The 23,561-nt window shown below is 45.4% G+C and overlaps 1 protein-coding gene across 1 annotated transcript in view; it reads left to right on the plus strand.

The window, feature by feature from the left end:
* Positions 1-355: 355 nt before the first annotated feature.
* Positions 356-23,561, plus strand: part of LOC119456641 (uncharacterized) — a 43,376-nt gene continuing 20,170 nt past the window's right edge. Inside the window, exons 1-3 of the mRNA XM_037718468.1 lie at positions 356-386; positions 3,227-3,440; positions 14,509-14,776. Coding sequence (XP_037574396.1) covers positions 356-386; positions 3,227-3,440; positions 14,509-14,776 — 513 coding nt within the window. The remainder of the gene's footprint in view (positions 387-3,226; positions 3,441-14,508; positions 14,777-23,561) is intronic.

Genomic DNA, 23,561 nt, shown 5'->3' on the forward strand with positions numbered 1-23,561 from the left:
TTCCATTAATCTCTCTCGACCTGGTATTCGCCTCAAGATTTTGCAGCTGCTAGGGCCCTCAGGAGCCCATCCTAGACAAGTGTATTGACCTCTGCACTTAATGCTGGCAGCCACTTCCATAAGGGGGCCTGCAATTTATGTATGGCACGCCTTTCTTTTTATGGCGCAATGCAAGGACTGTCGCGCAGGGTGGTCAGTCAAGTAGCGATTGCGCGAAAATTGCGTAACTGCTACATGATAACGCTACGTAAAGGAATTTTTATTAGAGGTTGTTGCCTAAAATCACAGTAACGTATATGGAGCCCTACGCTAAACGTAGTGATAAATTAGCATTATATGTCTATTGTGTGCTCCGATGAGAAAAGATGCCAAGCGCTGCTCCAGCCGTGAGAGATTCGTTTTCGGCTTATCAAGGTGGTCGTCATGTGGCTCACGCTTTCAGACCATCTGATTTTTTTTCTGCAACAGTATACGTGTTTGTCCATTTGTTGTTGAAGCGTCTTTCCTGTTCCGATTATTTAAGAGGTAGTTAGTTGATGCCGAGCTCCGCCCTTATTGCTTGGGAGTTCGGACACTGTGAAATTCAGCCATGTTGTCAAATTCCGCTACGTTGTCGTCTTCAGCCAATCAGAGATGCCGTAGCAGCCGCGCGGGCCAATTAGAGCTGACATTCTGGCGGGTTTGACAATGCGCCGGAATTCGACAATACACGGAAGGGCAAACATTAATTTCGGACAATATCTGGAAGTGCCGACACTTCCTTACGCACGGAAACTTTACGGTTCAACGCACCGAAGGCGTTGCATATACCGCAAGGAGAACACAGAACAGCATAGAGGGCGCTCTGGAAGAATCGCAAACTCGCATCCGTAGGAAACACCGATGCACACCGCCATGCTATGAGGGACTCCACACGACGCCCCTGTTGCACGCTTTGATTCGTTCCCACGATGACAGGGCTGCTTGTAAACGTGAACTTTGTTTGCATCGCCATACGGCACTGAAAAGTGCGCGAACGCAAGTAAAATGCAATACTTGTTCCAACGAAAAACAGGGTGCAGTTTTATAGTATATCTTAGGTACATCATAACAAGCACTGCGATGGGCCTAGTTGGTACGGATGCATAATGTCGAATCGTCGCGCAAGAGGGACGAATCTCCCGTGTAGTTCTTGGTCGTTCGTCTCTTTTGTGCTATCCGAAGTTAAGAACAATTTGTCATCAAGGGTGTTTATTGAAAGCTATAGAGTTGCGACACGCAGTTTTACACCGTCTTCGGTGCATATCCTAAATTTACTTCCGACTGTTAACGTCCTTTTATAATATGTGATTGTAAGGATCACTCTTTTCAATCCCATCAAGTTACTATGACGCGTTTTTCATCAGTTGTCGTGCGCATTCGCAGCATGAATAGGGTTTACACCAAAATGTGTACTTGGAACGAATAACATGGCTCAAACAATGGGATGTCTCGTACTGGAGCGAATGTACCGATAGGGGGACTTGGCTTGGCTTAAAGAGGGTACTTGACGGGGAAACATTGGCTCAAGCATGTGATGTTCCATGTTCGACCAGCCTTAATCCTTTTATTGGCAGCCTATAGGCTTGAATGAACAAGTTGAAGATTCTTACTGTGAAGCAGTCGTGGAAGTATTGAACGCAGGTTGACGAACACTCTTGCGCTTACTCATGAGTCGTTCATTAGAAAGAGTAACTGTTGGGGTTTTTGGTCTGGCATGTTGACTACAAAACTGAGCACGAGTGATTTAGACAGACACATGGAACAGACGAGGACAAGCGCTTGTCCTCGTCTGTTACATGTGTCTTTGTCTAAATTATTCACGTCTAGTTTTTCATTGGTTCATTAGAAGCTGCCTATCCATAAAACTGATTATTTCGCAGAGTAGAGACGGGGGACTCCCTCGACTACCTTGTCATCTGCGCCGTTATAATTTCTGCCGGTAAGTGCTTTCAATAGAGGAAACGTTTCTTATCCCCACAGTGCGTCGTAAATATATTGCTTCGAAATTTGCGCTGGTAGTGACAGACCACATTGTCCTGAACACGTAACAAGACATTAATCTGGACACTGGCAATTGCTTTTATCGCCCAGCACAGCCAACTTCTGTGACTTTGCATACAGCCCAACTTTCAGCGAAGTTGCATCTTTCTAACAGTTGCATTAGGAATTTGAATTTCGTAAAGTTAAGGTACACACTCTAAAACATTGCCCAAAGATGATTCAAGACGCAAGTTTCATTTCGTGCAATTTAAACACGGTGGCACATTTCGTTCTCCTAGGACATCGTGAAAACGTATACAAATAACGCTTCGCTTACGTAGTAGTACAACAACGTGTACACAGTAAACTTTGTACGAACGTAACACATAGTGTTCATTACAAATATAAAATTACTGCCACCTTTAGTTCTTCCATGGCAGGGAGTGAACTTTGTAATCCTCTCATACAACACCTCTCAACCAGCAGCGCACGACTGTTAAGCAATTTTCCTTTCTCACGCCAAATTAACATACCCACTCCAAAACTTGATTGGCTATCTTCTATAACGTGCCCCCCCCCCCCCTTTCCCCCTTTCCACTTTCTCGAAAAGTAAACTCGGTGGGTGGTTTAGTTTTTCCAGGGCATCTTAAAGCACGCACATAACGCTTTCGAGCGCATCGAGTTGCACAAATAACTTGGCTGCATATACGTACTCGTGTATCGACACGAACAGTTAAGGCATTCCGAGGACGATACCCAATGTCTCTGCAGCATTAATAACTAACGACACAAGAAAAGCAATACAGTGGCCATGGCATACTCACATGTGGCAAATGGGAGATTTCACCCGATTACCCTATTTGTTCGAAAAAGAAGCTCAGAGGTTCCTCACATGGTCACTGACCAAGTAAGAAGTTAACTGCCATCAACCCAATCGGATCCATACGGGTTCCTTGTTTGCATGCAGAAACCCTGTATAGGTTCCGAAACAAATCACTTTCGACTTCGTCATTAACGTTCCTTGTTCCCAGAAGTGTGAACAAACTACCAGCCCGATTCTTTATGGGTTTACGTAAGCTAAATTTTTCCTTGGTCCGTTACCTGAATCGTTTGCGTTTTTTTTTCTAACATGCAACCGAAAAAAAAACGATTTTTCGTCAAACTCTTGACCACAGCTTTACTTGTGCTGCTCGAACGATCTTTCTTCTATCCTGACCCAACGCAGTGGTGTTGAAAAGAGTGCAGCGCCAGATCCACGTCCCGTACACCGTGTTCATGTTACTCGCTGGCATATGGTTCTCCTACCAAGACCTGCAAACCCAGGGCATTGGGTCTCTGTCCAACTGGTTGCGAAACATCAAGTTCCACGTGCTCATGGTGTTCGTGCCGGCAGCCACGGTCTACGCCACTCAAGGCATCAACCATTTCATCTTTCGAAGGTTAGTTGCAGCCGAGGCATGGATTCCTCTATGTAGGGCATTTTTCTAGTGCATAAAAGAAACGCTTGAGTGCATATTTTCAGCACGCAAAAAAAAAAGAAAACTAAAATCCTTGGACACATCAGGGCACACGCGATGTGCGGAACATTTAGAAAATCATGCGTAATAATTTTTTTTCATTCTATGCAGTCGTTTTAGCTTGTAATTTTGTGAAAACCATAGGATATGGTAGGAATTAAGACATAAGTGCAGTGATGGTTCAAATACAAGAACTTGTATTTAAAGCTTTTGTTTAAAAATCAGCTTCGAGGGGTAATGGTTCGAGATGAATTACACTCTTCAATTAAATAGTTGCAATCTTCCTACGATGGTAAATAACTTGCCTGTAAGTAATGTTGATCCGAATTCGTGTATGACCTTCTATAGATATGCTGTTTTTTTTTTACTTTGAAATCTTTCACGTGCTTTCAATTGTGTTTCCCTGAATTTTTATTAGTCGGTTTTTTACCGAATTCCCAATCTATCATTTTCTATGCAATCATTGTAAGTGTTTTGACCTGTTTGATTGATGCACCTGTTGATTGATGCATCGAATGTCTATTTTCTTGCATATACTTCTGTTATTCATGCACTCGGTAGTTTTGTAGATTTAATAAAAATTGGTTTTACACTGTCGCAAGAGTATTCCGCGCATTAATCCGACAAAACATACTCTTGAGTAATTTGATTTATTTGATTCTTTATTACAATAATTTCTCGCGTCACATGCTCCTTCTGCCCGTGTCATCGTGCACAGGGATCCGGGCGTTGTCAGGTTCTTCACGTAACTTTTTACAGCAAAGCTGCATATGGCTACCCCGGGAAATTTTCTGCATCCGTGCGTGTACACCGTCTCCAGAGACGGTGTACACGCTGTACACGACAAAAAAATTTCGTCTCCAGAGCTTATTGAATAAGTTCAGTAATTGCACTTGCGCCAGGCGGAGGTCTACTACAGAACGAGGATATATGCTGCACTCCGGAGCACCTGCGTGCGCGCGTGACAAGCGTGTGCACACGATGTATCTGTCCTTGATGAGTGGGCGCTCTTTCCGTTGCATCGGTCGCGCAGAGTGTGCTGCGACCATAAACGACATCAGGGCAAGACTGTTAAAAAAAATCTCATCATCTCACCCTACGGGCAACCGTGGTGGGATGCGAAAGCATCGCGGGGTGTGCGCATCGAGTTTTCGCTTCGTTTCACTTGGCAACACAATCCAATGAAAGTGAGAGTGAGACAATGTATTGGGAACAGAGGAGACGTTTGTACGGGGTTGTTTTCGTTTGACGTGTACGCCGATCGCCGCGTAGTCAGGAACGTTCCTGGGTAGGCATTGCGCGAGTTCCCCCACTTCGATCGGAACGTTCACGACTTTACTCGACGCTGACGTTCGTTCTGGACGCTGCCGACCTTGCTCAGGTTGTTGCGAACCAAAGCCGGTCGCATACGTTTCAGCTGTGCCCGAAGCTTCGAACGCAACAACCCCGGCTCCCCGAGCCTTCCTATGCTCCGCGGCGGTGGCGCTGCAACTAGCGCCGACGTTGACATTGTTCATGGCGTTTCGTACATCGTTGTACAGAGAGAGAATGAAGGAAGCACAGCGAACGCCCGCTTTATACTGCGCCGCGACACTGGCGCCGCCTACCGGCGTACCCTTAGAGAGAGAGAGGGAGAGAGTGAGAGAGAGAGTTATATACAATGATTTGCTGCGCCGCACCTGTGGCGGAGAGGGGGAGTGGCGAGGAGGAGACCGCACACCTGCGTAGGAGAGGAGAATGAGGGAGAGTTGCGCATGCGCAGTATGGGTGCGGACGCCGCAGAACGGACACTGCCTCGAGCATAAGATGCTGTCGCATCTAAAATTGCAGTGACGTTCACTTCGTGAACGCGGGTTACATCCAAGCCTATGGAGGCCGCGAACGTGCACCGTGGCGTAGAAGCACCAACGAAGAGGGCGCGAACGAGGTAGTGGACGCTGCATTTACCGCGACGGTGCGACGCCTTGTGGTGGTGGCGCTTGTGTAACGTCGGCGACAGCTTCGCTGTACATACACTTTCACAGGGTGGAATTGAGGCGAAATTTTTTGATCGATCTCCTTCCATATGCACATTTCTATCAAAAATGAAAGACCAAATTAATAACGCAACAATTCGTCAGATCATGATATGATATGATTAATAAAAATCGGGCCCCTCGGTTCCCTTTCTTCTCGTTCATAACAATTCGTCAGGTGGTTCGAAGCCTGAAGGAAGTGTAAGCAAACACATGCGCTAACATTTGTTCCGAGTGTTGTCGTTGACATACTTGGACACTAGCGCCATATTCCGCTATATATATACGAGCGCTGTTAGCGCACCTCATCGTTTTCGTCTGTATATAATCATTCCATACCTCCTCCTCCTTGGCGGGTGCTATCCTGCGGCCTCGCCTAATACAAGCGTTTGGTCTGGTTCCGTCCTTTTAAGTGGTGGAGGCTCTCCTCGAACTTTGTGCGGCCATACAAGCTTCCCGTTCTCCCTGGAGCTGAGCTCAGGCAGCCGGGTGCGCCCGCTTACAAGCGAAATGTTGGACTCCCGTGTGTCTGTTTCTACTAACCCTAAAGCTCCAGCAGCCCCAAGCACGCCAGTTGGCACTGTGAATAGTCGTCAGCGTGATCCCAAGTTTTCGCAGGACTCCGTGGTGTCGACATTGAAGACTGAATCGACGACTGCAACAGAGTCAGCGACTATAACGAGTGGAATGACCATCAAAAGTTAGTAAGCGTAGCATTTTACTGCACCCACACCGCCAAAACATCGTTCCTCAACCAGGAACAGGAAATCGTCGATTAGGCTACGTTTACACAGAAGACCCAACAAATATTTGGCACTATTTCTGTAGATCTGATGCCGCCAAAGAGAAGCTCACCGACCGCTGCCAGCATAAAGGTGATTCGTATACTTCGCACATTGAAGAAGACATGACGTACGCAGATCGCATTCGACATATTTTTAAGGGAATGAGCCCCATCGCATTTAATACCTTGGTGGTTCAAAATCCCACTTCGGTTACTGATACCGCCACTACATGCCAGCGGCCTGACAAGCTTCACTTTCTTCGGGTACCGCGTCTCTACGACAGTGTGAATCTTCCCGGTAAGGCTGATCTAGCTGATCTATGGGATCTCATAGGCACGACAATATGTGAGGAGCTTCGCAGTCAAGATGCAACGTTCTCCTCTGTTGCCTCTCACCAGTACGCACCTTCTGGACTCAAATCATCAGGGAAGAAGTAGCGCCACTGTCATATATTTGCACCACATACACTCGGTCCACCACCCCGTCGCCTCGCAGTCACCTCTGACAGCGCCTGCTTTAACGTTCCAGCATTCAATAAAGCTGCTACGATGGGACTAGAGCCACCCATCACCCAATATGAAGCTGATGTACCCGTATGTCCACCCTTGCCGACTGCATCTGCTTCTACCCACCTAGCTCCGATGGCAAAGCATTTAACGGCCACGGCGTCTTATACTCCTTGGCGTCAATCCTAACCAATGTGCTACTACTGCGGCATTCGGGGGCACATTGCTTGAGTTTACGTGACGTTTGAGCGTGAGCCTGTCCGTCGACTGCAGATTTACCAACCTCGTGTGTACTTGGCCCCCTCTCACCGCTCTCCACCCCCTGTGAAGTCTGTGGATACATTTCGCCATTCTCTTTCGTCCACTCTACCGCCGCCCTACTTCGCCGATTCGTGCCGCCATGCCACCTCTCGATCTCAACTCAGAAACTAAGTTGCAGTTGCTGGAGTGGAAACTTTTTTCCGTCGAACTATATCAATTCCTCCTGCCAATCCTGCCAATTTACTATGTCTATGTGTTGTGGCTGTTTCTGCGCACGCGCTCATTGACACTGGTATCGCTATTTCTGTCATTCGGCAAGTCTTGCGTACCCTTCTTCGGAAAGTGCAGACACCGTATCTCGGTTCCGTTCTTCGCTGCGCTAATGGCGTTTTGATTCATACAGCTGGACAATCCACCGCTCATGTGTTCATCGATGGCATTCGCCACGACATTGAGCTCGTAGTGCTTCAAACACGCATACAAGTTACTCTTGGTTGACTATACACCATTAACCTTACGGAGGCAACGCCATTGCTCACTTCGGATCGCTCATGCCTCAGTATAGTAATACACGCCGACTGTGTTATCCCTCCTGACTAGGAAGAAATTCTCACCGCCTCATCTCCCTCTATCATCGACGTGGTGACAGAGGGAGATGATCCCTCATTTTTATCACGCCTTCAGCCAGATGCATTCCTCGGGGAATTGCCATCACCTCCCTCTATCATCGACGTGGTGACAGAGGGAGATGATCCCTCATTTTTATCACGCCTTCAGCCCGATGCATTCCTCGGGGAATTGCCATCACCTCCTGCCTTCTTCGCTTTTCACGTCATCGTGCCTGTCTAGTAGCCCCGAACACAACCCGTGAACACGTGCTGCCTAAAGGGACCACCGTTGCCTGTGTTGCGGACGCAACGCCAACATCGGTCTTGGCTGTTTCTCCTCCGACTTCCCCCGCCAGTTCTGCTGTTTTGGAGCCCAATGCGATTTTTTTAATGTTTGTTCATGAGCTTTCGGACAGACATACCTTGTTACACACTGCTCAGACTCGAAGGTTATTCCTTGTCCTCGCTACCATGTTTCCTCGCCCCAACGGAACGTCATCGAGGACGACGTTGCTTACACGCTCGTACGCAAAATCGTACGACCTTCAGTGAGCCCTTGCGTCTTCTTCCGTTGTCCTCGTAAAAAAAAAGGACGGCTCTGCGCCGTTTTGTGTATATTGTAGGGCCCTGCACAAGGTCACTCGGAAGGATGTCCCTCCGATGCTTCGCATTGATGACACTCTCGACCTCCTCTAAGGTTCTGAATACTTTTCGAGCCTAGAATCTCCTGAACGGAGATTCTAGGCTAGAAATCGATGCACGCGGCAGACAAAGAAATCACTCCGTTCGCTACAACTGATGGCCTGTTCGAATTTAATGTAATCTCTTACGGTGTCTGCAGCGCCCCTGCCCCATTCGAACAAATGATAGTCACAGTACTGCATGGTGCACGGTGCTGCGTGGAAAGCCACGCTCTGGATTTCAAGTCGCGCGATGTTAGGAAAGCGCCTGGCAGATCTTGGCTGAAATAAGTTGAAGTATAGTGACAGAACCATAGAAACAGCGGCTGTGATTATTAAAGATATGGCGCCTAATGCTAGAAGGGCCACGCATCCAACTCAACGATGCAAACGACAGTAAGTCTGTTGCGACTTGTTTTTGAAGAAGCCATCTATTGAGCAATTCTACTACTACTACTACGACTACTACTACTACTACTACTACTACTACTACTAGACTACTACTACTACTACACTACTACTACTACTACTACTATACTACTACTACTACTACTACTACTACTACTACTACTACTACTACTACTACTACGACTACTACTACTACTACTACTACTACTACTACTACTGGATAACTACTACTACTAACTACTACTACTACTACTACTACTACTACTACTACTACTACTACTACTGACTACTACTACTTACTACTACACTACTACTACTACTACTACTACTACTACTACTACTACTACTGACTACTACTACTACTACTACTACTACTACTACTACTACTAACTACTACTACTACTACTACTCTACTACTACTACTTACTACTACTACTACTACTACTACTAAACTACTACTACTACTACGACTACTACTACTACTACTACTACTTACTACTACGACTACTACTACTACTACTACTACTACTACTACTACTACGACTACACTACTACTACTACTACTACTACTAACTACTACTACTACTACTACTACTACTACTACTACTACTACTACTACACTACTACTACTACTACTACTACTACTACTACTACTACTACTACTACTACTACTACTACTACTACTAAACTACTACTACTACTACTACTACTACTACTACTACTACTACTACTACTACTTACTACTACTAATACTACTACTACGACGACTACTACTACTACTACTACTACTACTACTACTACTACTACTACTACTACTACTACTACTACTACTACTACTACTACTACTACTACTACTACTACTACTACTACTACTACTACTACTACTACTACTACTACTACTACTACTACTACTACTACTACTACTACTACTACTACTACTACTACTACTACTACTACTACTACTACTACTACTACTACTACTACTACTACTACTACTACTACTACTACTACTACTACTACTACTACTACTACTACTACTACTACTACTACTACTACTACTACTACTACTACTACTACTACTACTACTACTACTACTACTACTACTACTACTACTACTACTACTACTACTACTACTACTACTACTACTACTACTACTACTACTACTACTACTACTACTACTACTACTACTACTACTACTACTACTACTACTACTACTACTACTACTACTACTACTACTACTACTACTACTACTACTACTACTACTACTACTACTACTACTACTACTACTACTACTACTACTACTACTACTACTACTACTACTACTACTACTACTACTACTACTACTACTACTACTACTACTACTACTACTACTACTACTACTACTACTACTACTACTACTACTACTACTACTACTACTACTACTACTACTACTACTACTACTACTACTACTACTACTACTACTACTACTACTACTACTACTACTACTACTACTACTACTACTACTACTACTACTACTACTACTACTACTACTACTACTACTACTACTACTACTACTACTACTACTACTACTACTACTACTACTACTACTACTACTACTACTACTACTACTACTACTACTACTACTACTACTACTACTACTACTACTACTACTACTACTACTACTACTACTACTACTACTACTACTACTACTACTACTACTACTACTACTACTACTACTACTACTACTACTACTACTACTACTACTACTACTACTACTACTACTACTACTACTACTACTACTACTACTACTACTACTACTACTACTACTACTACTACTACTACTACTACTACTACTACTACTACTACTACTACTACTACTACTACTACTACTACTACTACTACTACTACTACTACTACTACTACTACTACTACTACTACTACTACTACTACTACTACTACTACTACTACTACTACTACTACTACTACTACTACTACTACTACTACTACTACTACTACTACTACTACTACTACTACTACTACTACTACTACTACTACTACTACTACTACTACTACTACTACTACTACTACTACTACTACTACTACTACTACTACTACTACTACTACTACTACTACTACTAGAAGAGGGAACGACCCACACCCTAAGGAGCTTCGCCCCTAAAACTGCTTCGTCTCTGCGCGCCACGCGGTGCTTGCAGACACAATTTGTTATTAGTCCTGCAGCGCTCACGAAACTGAGCTTCTGCTATTCAGAAATTAAATAGCTCCAATTTTTATGAGTCCATTGGCAACAAACACTTCAGCAGAAGAGCTTCGGTTAAGTAGTTACTTTGCGTTTGGCAATATTAGCTTAAAGGATGTAAATGGTAAATGAAGAATCTTGAAAAGGCATATATATTGTATGGTTGCTTTTAATTATAATTGTAAGTGATGGCAAAATTAGCCGAATAACCATAGAATCGCGGAGGCTTTTAAATATAGAGTACGTTAGCAGCGCCTGCAACACCTGGCTCCATTAGAGGTGCGATTTCTTCCTTGCTACGTATCCATCAGAAAATGGCCCTGTGTGCAATGTTCGGTACTTCGTGTATGTTATCGTCCTGGTGGAATTGTGCCGTCATAGTGACTCCGCACCCGCCGCGGTGGCTCAGTCAGCTGAGGCGTTGCGCTGCTCGCAGCACGAGATCCCGGCCGTGGCGGCCGCATTTCGATGGAGCCAAAATGCAAAAAATGTGGTTGATCCCTCTTATATAGGAATCGGTATAGAACACGAAAGTGAAACGTGTCTTCACAGAAGTAGTGTAATGTTTATTGCACATTGATATATAATGTCTATTGGTGTTTTGTGGCTAAAGCGCCCTTAGGCGTTGATGCACCCACGCTGACGCCTGGTGGCACGTCTCCTCCATCACGACTACCAACGTCGATGACCATGAGCAACCGTCGTGCATATGGAAGCTGCACTACGCTGCACACGCTAGCACAACGCGAAAGACGAAGCACGTAACTGACACACTAATACAACGCGCAAGACAAAGCACGTAACTGAATCGTCACCGAGTCAAATCAGCGCGTACAGCGCGTCGTAATTGCAGCCTCCGCGATCAACTTCAGAAACATTTTCAGAGCTAATTGCGGAGGCCACGCTCCGCTGTGCTGAGTACGGTGAACGCCACCTAGTAGTGCTTCTGCGAGAACGCGTTGGTAGTGCTTCTTGATGCCAGCGTCCCTTCGAATGCTGGCATCGAGGCGTCGTAGTGTTGAGACCACCGAAGCGTTCACTGTCGGTGCGCGTTAGTGTCATAATGCAGTACTTCTCTTTTCTGCTCGTAGGCGGCGGCACCGCCCCGAGCAAGAGCGCGGGTACACGGAGGAGTGTTAGATATATAAGGCGCGTCTGTGTAGCTCTCTGCAAATGCGTTTGTGGCGCAATGGGTTAAACGCTCGGCGATCTATCGTCGCGGACCGAGAGGTCGTGGGTTCGATTTCCAAATTTTGCATGTTTGTGGAACTTCTTCTTCTGGTTTCTTTCTTTGTATTATGTTCGTGTATGTTCGTGTGACGTATTTCCGTGACGGAAATACGTCAGTGAAGTCTTGGTGGACCCCGGCATAAAACACTTTTGTGTTAAAACGCCCGTGTGCTTGCGTTGTAGTCCGTTTTAAAGAACCCGATGTGGTCAAAATTAATCCGGAGCCCTCCACTACGGCGGGCCACATAATCAGAACTGGTTTTGGCACGTAAAACCCTAGAAAGAACATAGTGACTCAGTGTTTGTATCGCCTCTGGTGGAATAAACATTTTCTAAGCCCATCCATCATTTACCAGTGCTTCAAACACGCATACAAGTTACTCTTGGTTGAGATTTTCTCTCCCCTGCGTCTGCGCTCCTTTCTAGTCATGACTATACACCATTAACCTTACGGAGGCAACGCCATTGCTCACTTCGGATCACTCATGCCTCAGTATAGTAATACACGCCGACTGTGTTATCCCTCCTGACTAGGAAGAAATTCTCACCGCCTCATCTCCCTCTATCATCGACGTCGTGACAGAGGGAGATGATCCCTCATTTTTATCACGCCTTCAGCCCGATGCATTCCTCGGGGAATTGCCATCACCTCCTGCCTTCTTCGCTTTTCACGTCATCGTGCCTGTCTAGTAGCCCCGAACACAACCCGTGAACACGTGCTGCCTAAAGGGACCACCGTTGCCTGTGTTGCGGACGCAACGCCAACATCGGTCTTGGCTGTTTCTCCTCCGACTTCCCCCGCCAGTTCTGCTGTTTTGGAGCCCTATGCGATTTTTTTAATGTTTGTTCATGAGCTTTCGGACAGACATACCTTGTTACACACTGCTCAGACTCGAAGGTTATTCCTTGTCCTCGCTACCATGTTTCCTCGCCCCAACGGAACGTCATCGAGGACGACGTTGCTTACACGCTCGTACGCAAAATCGTACGACCTTCAGTGAGCCCTTGGGTCTTCTCCCGTTGTCCTCGTAAAAAAAAGGATGGCTCTGCGCCGTTTTGTGTATATTGTAGGGCCCTGAACAAGGTCACTCGGAAGGATGTCCCTCCGATGCTTCGCATTGATGACACTCTCGACCTCCTCTAAGGTTCTGAATACTTTTCGAGCCTAGAATCTCCTGAACGGAGATTCTAGGCTAGAAATCGATGCACGCGGCAGACAAAGAAATCACTCCGTTCGCTACAACTGATGGCCTGTTCGAATTTAATGTAATCTCTTACGGTGTCTGCAGCGCCCCTGCCCCATTCGAACGAATGATAGTCACGGTACTGCATGGTGCACGGTGCTGCGTGGAAAGCCACGCTCTGGATTTCAAGTCGCGCGATGTTAGGAAAGCGCCTGGCAGATCTTGGCTGAAATAAGTTGAAGTATAGTGACAGAACCATAGAAACAGCGGCTGTGATTATTAAAGATATGGCGCCTAATGCTAGAAGGGCCACGCATCCAACTCAACGATGCAAACGACAGTAAGTCTGTTGCTACTTGTTTTTGAAGAAGTAGCGAAGTGGTGAACTAGCGGGAACCGTAGAAATACAATAATGCAGACACAGTACGTAGATGAGTGTATGTAGACCGTTTCAAGTGGAAAAAGTGACAGCAATACAGATGTTAAAACACTGAAGAAGCTGGGGAAATGAATGGGGGCCTGGCAGGGCTAATACGTTAAATTTACTGTTAATAGGTGTCTCATGGGCAAGCAAGACCCTGCGGACAGTGCATTTATAATTCGCAGCTCATTTTAAACGTGTGTTAAAATCACTCCGGCTTAGTCAATAGCAGTGTTTAGGAGGAAAACTGCAGAACATAGGATGAACGATATTGATATTTAGCAAAATTAATATATTTTTTACGAGGAGAAAGAGTCTAGCAGACGCGTATGTAAACATATTATTTGCATTTAGAGGCGCTCTGGAAGACACGCAATACAGGTCATACATGAAGCTCACGCAAGCTGCCTACTGCACTTCTCTTCGTCGCTGCTTCTTGCATGAGAGTCTTCTTCAATTAGCTCCGTAACAATACATTAGGGGCTTCACCGGAAAGCGTCTTTCGTATGCTCCTGGGCAATTCAACCTTTCCGGGCGAATTCAGAGTAGACGATTCGCTAGCTCATGTATGCACAATCGCTGCAAGCAGCATTTGCCCCTTCGTTCCTGACCTGTCGCTGTCTATTACAGTAATTCACTTGCGATGCTTTCAGGTGCCACCGGGAGATCCTGGTGTTCGCCGTGGGCACCCTGGTCATCAGCACAGCGGTTTCGGCACTGTACGCGTACAGCTTCCTGGGCCCCATGAACATCAACGACTGCCTGCTCTTCGGCATCCTGCTCTGCTCCAACGAGCGACTGCCCATAGCCGACCAGTTGTTCGAGGAAGGCCGATACCCGATTCTGACGACCATGCTGCAAGCAGAGTCTATCCTCAACAACCTCTTCGTCTGGTCCGTTTTGGACATCATCGAGGCGAACGTATGTTTGCGTTGCCCGCACACAGCGATTATTTATTATTACAACCAGCCGCTAACATGCAGTTGATTCTTAACACTTTTACTGACAGCTCAACAATATTGTCGACCTAACAAAAGTATCTGCAAAAACTAGACAAATCCAAATAATAATTTTTGCCTTTCAATTTAACTTTATTTATGTACCTGCTAAACAGTGGGATACAATAAAATGTTGAGCGTGCGCAGCAGATGAGTTGGTCACAAAACCTGCGCACGTGGGGGTCATATTCTCACCAATGCGATTTTTTTTCTTTTTTAAGCAAGCTCTTATTTCTTAACTTCATAAAGGTATGTACATTTCAAGAACACGCATTAACCTTGCCAAATCAAGTGCCAGAGACCTGGTGAACAATAATTTTGACTTACTGTATATCACTTAGTTTTTGGAGAAACCGTTTATTATTGCAATTGCTATGTATTTGAACAAAGTAAAGAAGAACTAAAGCTATAAAAACATTCTAGGTCAAGTCTTTCTTATCTTGCCAGTTAAAGGGTTAAAAATAGTCGTTCCTCAACGATTTTCCACGACAAAAAAGTGGCAGTTTCGCCCGAAAGGCGAACTATCAATTGCGATAGCAAATTTAGTAGTAGAGTATACGGAGTAAGGATAGTAGTTTTATGGGCTGCATAAACTTGGACAAATTCGTTTACTAACTGAATTAACAAGCATGGTGTCAATGCGCTCAAGCAAACATGATTAGATCACACTCGATGACCGCAGACAAGCACGGTCAAAAGGCTGGCGTGTGCAAGCGCGGCAGGAGCAGTGACCGAAGGTTCGTGTAGTTTGTCGCTACCACTGGAACTCAGCGGCGAATACACAGCGCATACAAAGGTCAGAGGTGTGTGGAGATGGCTTTCAAGATACGGTGCGCTCGACAGCCCTCAGCCGCGCAAAGCAAGCAGTTCCTGGCAGAGTAGAAGCCGCGCACTCTGCCTCCCGCGCTGCTTACCGCTTTCCTCCTTTCGAGTGGGAGTTTGAGTGACCAGTTACCCTTGCGCCCGGTCGCAAGATACGCATTTAGTGCCACAGCTAAACGTCGCCTCCCCTCCCTCCCTCCCATCCCCCCCGGCCTTTCGCACGAACGGAGACGTCGTGTTCGCTCTACGTGAAAGCACGCGTCCCTCGCACGCTTTTCACTAACACATGCAGCATTACGGCGCGCTGCGACGGGTTTATCGCCGTTGGACTTTATAAGGAACCTCACGGCGACGACGACGGCAGGAATGCGCTTGAAGTGTCCATATAATTGCTATCACAATAAAACCAAGTTGCACTACTGCATTTTCCATTGACAGCACCCGCAAAGACACTGCTTTATGAACTGCTTCTATAAAAGCCGGCACGCTGAAACATTTTGCATCAGTTTAGGCCTAACTGAGCGCGCTCCCAATACTGTAAAATACAGTAAAACAATAAAATATAGTAAATTTTAAAGTCTAAGTAAACCTTGCTATGCTGCATCTGACCCGGGTAGGGCCTCCATGTGATAGTGATAATTGGAATAGAATAAAGAATGTCACTGTTACTTCTCTTCTTCGTTTTTCAAATGCACCGCTTGAGTGTCTCAACACACCATCCTTGCGTTTTGGGCAATCAGATGCGCAAAAAGCATCTCCCCTCCTCTAAAAAGTCACCGAAGGGCAACTCACACACTTTCCTCAATCTCATGAACTGTAATCACTTCTAAAATCTCTCTAATTAGCTTGACTGCTTCCTTCCAACACACCTTCGTTTTCTCGAGTTCGGTTGCGCAGCAGCAGTATCTACAGTGAAACGGCAGTGCCGGAATCTTTTTTTCGAACAATGATATCGATGCTCCATCAGGCTTGTGTTTAGGCTCCTTCCTGTTTGGCCAATGTAGACTTTATGGCACGTTAATGGGGTACCGTTAATGGGGTACCGTAAACAAGCCGCTCTGCACCTTCGACGTAAGAGTGCTGTGCAATCATTGATTGCATACCCGGCCTTACGAGGCTTGCCCATATTAACCTGCCAAATCTATTCTTCGATTTGAGTCCGCTTACAGCTTGACGTTTAGGCTGCACACTGCCCTTTGGGTTTTTGTAGACTGGAGAGATTCGTGCAAGAGTGTGGAGCTACGACGTCCACTAAAGCGTTCAACAGTCGGAATTGGGCGAAAATGTTTTGTGCCCTTTAAAAAGTTTTGATAATTCAGACATACGTAGATAGAGGGTGCATGGTACTTGCAATGATTACTACACGAAGCATCTTTCACTATGTTCTGGCTGCCAGTTCTCTGGAAGTCGTTTGCCTATCTGTTAAGTTGTTCAGCAGCATAAACCATTGCTTGATTGCTCTCTAAGTTGCGGTGAGCAACGCTAATACAATCATGCCGGGCTCATAGCTGTGTTAGCGGTTCAGCTACTTCAGGACTTGGCAGGACCAGGCACCCTGTCTACGTGCGGTTTATGTTTTGCTCTCTTCAGTTGTCTGTGCTGCTGGCCATGTTGAACGCGCACAAATCAGCCCAGTTTAACTCCCCTCAGCAGTATACTTCTTCGGCGCAGGACCATTTTCGGGCCGTTTCTCTTCCGTGTTTTCGATAACACGAACGCGTCCCGTTTGTCTCACTCTTGGTGCTGTCGGCGATGTTCGTCTTGAGCTCAGTTGTTCATTCCTATTGGCGCGGGAGGTGCATATTCCGGGAGGTAGTTAGCTGCTGCTCAACTTGGCTATTTTCTCGCTAAAAGGAAAATTGCCACCCCCGTGCCTATGTAAAACAGGCATGCAATGCGCACACGTATCTTTTGATGTGACTATTCATGCTTGTGCTGAGTCCCGGGCAGTCGATGGTTGCCGGCAACCTCCACGCGCTGGTCATTGGCTGCTGCAATAATTCAAGCTTTCGCTTTAGGATAGTTATACAAGGTGATATTGTTTAATCCTAAGAAGATCTCCGATAACACGAATACAGAAGCACCAGTGAGGAAATATGCTTCGCAGTCAATCCCTTTTCTGGGTGTGAGTAGCTCGATTTGTGGTGAGCAGTTGTCGCTCTCGTGCTTCAATTTTTTTTATTTTCTTTAACGATGGACATAGCCGATCTGGTTGCAACAGATGGTGGGCATTTGTGCGTTGGAATAAGTGATGACCGCTGGCTTCACGAAGGTACTCGACGTTACTGCAGCTACCCACTTGGACGCGGACTTTGATGGCGCCTGTTTGGGCTGCACAAACTCCTATTTACCCGTTGATTTTCATAGCAAAGGAAGAATAAGCTGCGTATACAGCTGTCGGCCATGGTAAGCCAGGGAAAGTGTTAAAGATAGGTCCCTTTATTACATTTCTAAAGTGTTAGAACAAAGTGCAAGCATCCCCGCCATGAATTCAAAGCTGTCGTTCGCATATTTCGCGTCCCATAAAATGGTCGCCAAGCTTCTTTTTTTTCGCAAGTTGATACGTCTTATCACTTTACCGGGTATTACTCGACCATATTACGCCTTGTGGTGCACCGATCTCCGTTGTTAATGCAAATAAGTTACGATATACTAAATGCATGGTCATCTGGCAACAGTGGCTATGTCCACCATCTTTGTTACGGCGTAGTCGTGAGGTGGCTGTGTGTCACGAGGTTCGGTTATGGTCACCGCGCGGCTCTTCGGGACTCTAAAATACAATAATCTCATTCATCGTCTCGAGAATAATAAACAGTGAACTTCATTGTGCTGCCAATAATCAACGAAGCCACGGCATGGGGTTTTCGCACGGCATTCTTAAGAAGCGTGTACTGCCTTCAAACTGAAATCTATGCCGAGCCTCCTTTTGCGGCCGTGTGCGTTTCCAGCCTAAGCTAAGCGCCCTGAAAAAAAAATGCTCATTCGTTCTGGAATTTTTGCGCCAAGGCTTTAAAGCAACCTTACAGCGCAATACAAGGCACCAGATTCGTTGCGTCCGAAAGAAAACATGTCACGTATAAAAAAAAAAAAATAGCGAATCCGGTACTAGTGCCGCTCGTTTAGGCTGGTAATAAATATAAAAGTTCATGAACGCAACTGACTAGAGCTGTTATTGCTCTCTTTGCACTGGATTCTCGCTTCGAGTGGGCGAACTGAAAGGCAGCAACTCAGTACGCGTGTCTGTGTCCTGGGAAAACGGAAGACAAACGTGATCGGCAGTTAGATCAATGTCAGGACTTTGTTACGTGTGCTGCTCGTACGTAGGAAGTTGTCGCACGATGGGGCGTTGAGCGCATTCCCTCTCGCTCGCGTTTTGTGCACAGCTCAATTCTCGCTCAGGTTTAGTGTCTGTAAGTCGACGACTCCACTGTTCACATACTGAACGCACAACGCAGTAACATGAACAGATCTGCAAGTGCGCGGCCCGCTAGCACTGCCTGTCAGTAGCGGAACCGAAAACGAAGAAACACAAGGTGATTAAATGCACAAGCGAAGCGCGGAAAAGAAACGCACGTACGATTCAAGAGCAGGCTGCGTGGTGAAGCCACCATAGCTTTGGGTTAAGGCACGCAGACATCTACTTTTGGTGCTCTGATGCGAAGCTGTGCAGCATCGATTCACGTGCACCGATGTCCTAGCGTCGGCGCACGTTACGCCATAGTGCTGCCCCCCCCCCCCCCACCAACCCCCTTTTGTTAATGTTAATGTTAATGGCAAAACCTTCTCCTACATTTTTTTTTCAGTTGTCTTGACTTTGCAGAGGCTAAATGGCGACAAAAAATACTCCATCGGCACCCCTATAATAAAACACGTGAAAGCGCATTGTTTTTTTTTTTTTTTCAGTGCGAATTGGAGTGCATGTTTGGGAACATCGTGCTGTCTTCTGAGAAGTTTCATATTTATTCAGACTGAAAAAGAAAATTTGGAGTAAAATTGGTGTCGTGCCGGCCCATGAGGGTTTTTTTTTCTTGTTTTACTTCATTAGTAAAGCAACTTTGCCGCTGCACTGTTTAAAACACTTTTGAAAAATCACATAGTGCGTTGTTAGAAAAAAGCAATGCCATTGCATAGAAAAATGTTCACTAGTATCAGTCATTCGCTAAACCGTCATTTTTCAAAGAATGTTTTGTGCAGAACGAAGCGTTGCCTCCGAAAGCAAATTTAAACGAAGTTGAAGAGCTGAAAAGTCAACCAGAAAACTTTATCTTTCATTTTTAGGGAAGGGGAGGAGGAGGCTAACATACTAATCACGGTTAAGACACGAGAGAACGAGATGTAAGTTAGAGTTATGTGCTAACAGCAGATACCAGGCCCACCACGTCGTCCGTGTCGGCCACAGTTTGGCATGTAGATTTAATTTCATTCCCTCATCTTGTTGGGCCTAGACTGTTGAAAAAAAGAAACAGCCCTTGGGGGTTGTTGCCGGTGTCCCCCCGGATCATCCGGTTAGATTACAGCTGCAATCAACAGAGGGAGGTCACCGCACAAGGTGGTTGAAAGCAGCAGCTAGGCGCGTAGCTTTGTTGTCGAGGGACCAGCTCAATCTTCAATTTCAATTTCAATGCTCGGCCGTAACCAAGATGATGGATGGCGCTTTGCTGTGAGTCGGTGGATGGCACTCTACTTTTGAATACTATAAAGCTCTGTAATTTCGCGGCCTCAATTGTTCGCGAATCAGAAACTTTGGGCCTGTTCGCAGCTATGGAACTTCGCGATGACAGGCTTGTACAATACGGAACCCTTTGACTGCAAAAAAGCCTCCGCGTATTTTTTTTTTTTACTACCTGTACTGTTGCGCTGATATAATCGCGATGTAGCTTAAGCAGGGTAAATACGGCAGTGTTGTAGGAGCCTTGCTGATGAATGCCCTGCACGCCGCGAAGCTTATGGAAGTAAGGCCCTCCCTCGCTGCGAGGCCGGAGGTTCGCCGCACAGAATTTGATAGGACTGGCATAAAGCAAGCGTGAGGAGCGAACTAAATTGAATACGCTGCATTTTAGGGGTCATAGCCAAAGGAACTATACGGCAAAATTAGTTTTTTTTGTGTGTGTGTGTGTTCAGTGTAATGTTCGTATTGTTCACGTGAACTATTCGAGTGCCCTTAAATTTACAGCATTTTCCTATCGCCAAATAAGGTGCGCGCAAAAACAGTTTTTCAGTATCCCCTACTACTCGCATGCAACATTTAAACTTGCCTTCCGCGGCCTATGCATTCGAGTTGACATGATTCGGACCATTTTCCCGTGGAGAATTGATTCTTTCTAAGACAAAATACGCGTTTCAAGAGCATGTAGCCAATATTGTATGCTTATCGGTACTAATAACAAGCCAGAAACACAACAACTAACTTTCATAATAAGAGATGAGGAGTAATGGGAAACCGTGCTGCTCAGCCTGGAGTCGGATGTTCAAGCAAGACTAGTCCAAACGGCTGAAGACGACTCCGCGGCCCAGGGGCTGCCGGCCGCCGTGTAAATGAGGAATGGGAGGAGCTTCTAGTCATTACTCCCTCCTCTAACCAAATTTTGGGCAAAAGAAAGTTATGTTTCTTTCTCTCAGTACTAGGACGTGATTCTGATTAATTAGATTGATTTTTCTAATGTGTGTAACTCACATTGCGTACTAGGAAGCTTCGGGTGCTTAAGGTGTACATTGGCATACGGCTGAGAGTATTCTGTGAAATGATCAGTAAGGGATGCCAGCGCACACTTTTATTTCTCAGCACGCGTGTTCCAGAAAAGTACAAGGCAAGGAAATGTTTCTTTTATGAAAAAGAAAGAAAAAAAACAAAGCTTATTGCAAAAGAAAGTGAAGTGTGATAACTGCTGTAGCGCTGCGTCTATTGCACTGTCCAAAAAAGAATGCTTTTATGTGAACAGTGGCATACTACATGACTATACAAGGGTAAGCGCCATTATATGAACCATTTATTTTTCTTTCCGCCTGGCATTTGTGTGCGTGTGCGTGTGCGTGTGTGTGTGTGTGTGTGTGTGTGTGTGTGTGTGTGTGTGTGTGTGTGTGTGTGTGTGTGTGTGTGTGTGTGTGTGAATTTCTTGCTGCAGTGAAAGTGTCTGTAGGTGACCTTTACGATTCAATGGGCTTTACCAGGCAAATGCATCTCGACCCCCTGCAGTCTGTCAGCTTCCACTGCAGTATTCTACGGCACAAAAAATAGTATCAACCAGTATTATCGGAAGAAATAATTTAGCATTATATCCATGGAACACGCAGAAGAGACACTTGTGAAGAAGCCATACGACAATACTCTCGAAAGTACTTAAAATACATTATACTTAAAATGCGCATAAGTCTGGACTTGCTGCAGCATATTCGACGTCGTGCATCTGATGCGGCGACTGGCGAGCAAGAGCACGTACTACGTCAGCTGCACCATCTGCAAGAGTCCTGGGACAGAATGATGTAGCAATTCTTTTGCTATATTCATTTTTGTCCTTGTGGAATTGTTTGAGCGGCGTTCCTTTTACGTTATCAACAGACTTGACCAGACGTAAGTGGTGCATGATAAGAAAGGAATAGCTTCGAGTGAAAGAAATCGCTCCGTTAGAGTGGGCATTGATTGGCGTCATCGAGGTCGCCCGTTATCTGCAGCAGTACAATGGAAGCTTGGAATGGGGCTACAAAATGGTGTGCGTGACGTCATGTGAATACTGTACCCTGTACTTTACATCGCAAGTTCTTTGAGTCATTGGAATTCGCGTAACGCCTTTGGTCAGATGCAACTTTATGCAGCTATAGAATATGCAGCTTTAGAACATCAAGATGAGGATAACATATAGGTAATGAATTAAACTTAACTAGAATGATCTCAGAAGTAGCAATTGAAGTGGGAGGTAAGGCACCAAGGCAACCAGTACGTAAACTCTCCCATGTAACAAAGGACATAATATCGAAACGACAAAGCATCAAAGTGTACAGCTCAAGAGATCAGATAGAGTTCTCTGAACTGTCAAAACTGATCAACAAAAAGAAGGCAAGGGATATTGGAAATTATAGCGTGGAAAAGATTGAGGAAGCAGCGAAATATGGACGCAGCATGAAATCAGTGAGAAGAAAATTTGACATAGGACAAGGTAAGATGTATGCAGTGAAAGATAAGCAGGGAAATATCATCAGCAATTTCGGTGACATAGTAAACGCAGCGGAAGAATTCTATACTTATCTGTACAGTGCCCAGAGCAGCCAAGCTACGTTCATTCGACGCATGGATTAACAGGATACAGAGGCTCAGAAGAAGTTGCTGGGTGAGTTGGTGCATTGCTGCATCGGGAAGCGTCGCACATACACACGGACAAACACAGGGGGGAAAAGGAGACGTAAACATAAAGAGCGCAAACTATCAACTCAACCTGTTGATAGTTTGCGCTCTTTCCGTGTACGTCTCCTTTTTTTCCTGTGTTTGTCCGTGTGTATGTGCGACGCTTCCCGATGCAGCAATACAGAGACTCCTTCTATAACTAGCGATGAAGTTAGAAAGGCCTTGCAAGACATGGTCAGCGGGAAAGCTCCTGGAGAAGATGGAATAACAGTCGATTTAATAAAAGACGGAGGATATATCATGCTTCAAAAGCTTGCGACCCTTTGTACACAATGTCTCACGACTTCAAGTGTACCAGAAAACTCGAATGCCAACATTATACTAATCCATAAGAAGGGAGACGTTAGAGAAATGAAAAATTATAGGCGCAATAGCTCACTTTCAGTATTATATAGACTATTCACCGTGATAATTTCCAATAGAATCGGGGCAACACTCGACTTCAATCAACCAAGAGAACAGGCTGTCTTCAGGACAGGATATTCTACAA

Source organism: Dermacentor silvarum, chromosome 6 (genome assembly GCF_013339745.2).
Source record: "Dermacentor silvarum isolate Dsil-2018 chromosome 6, BIME_Dsil_1.4, whole genome shotgun sequence".
Taxonomy (NCBI): domain Eukaryota; kingdom Metazoa; phylum Arthropoda; class Arachnida; order Ixodida; family Ixodidae; genus Dermacentor; species Dermacentor silvarum.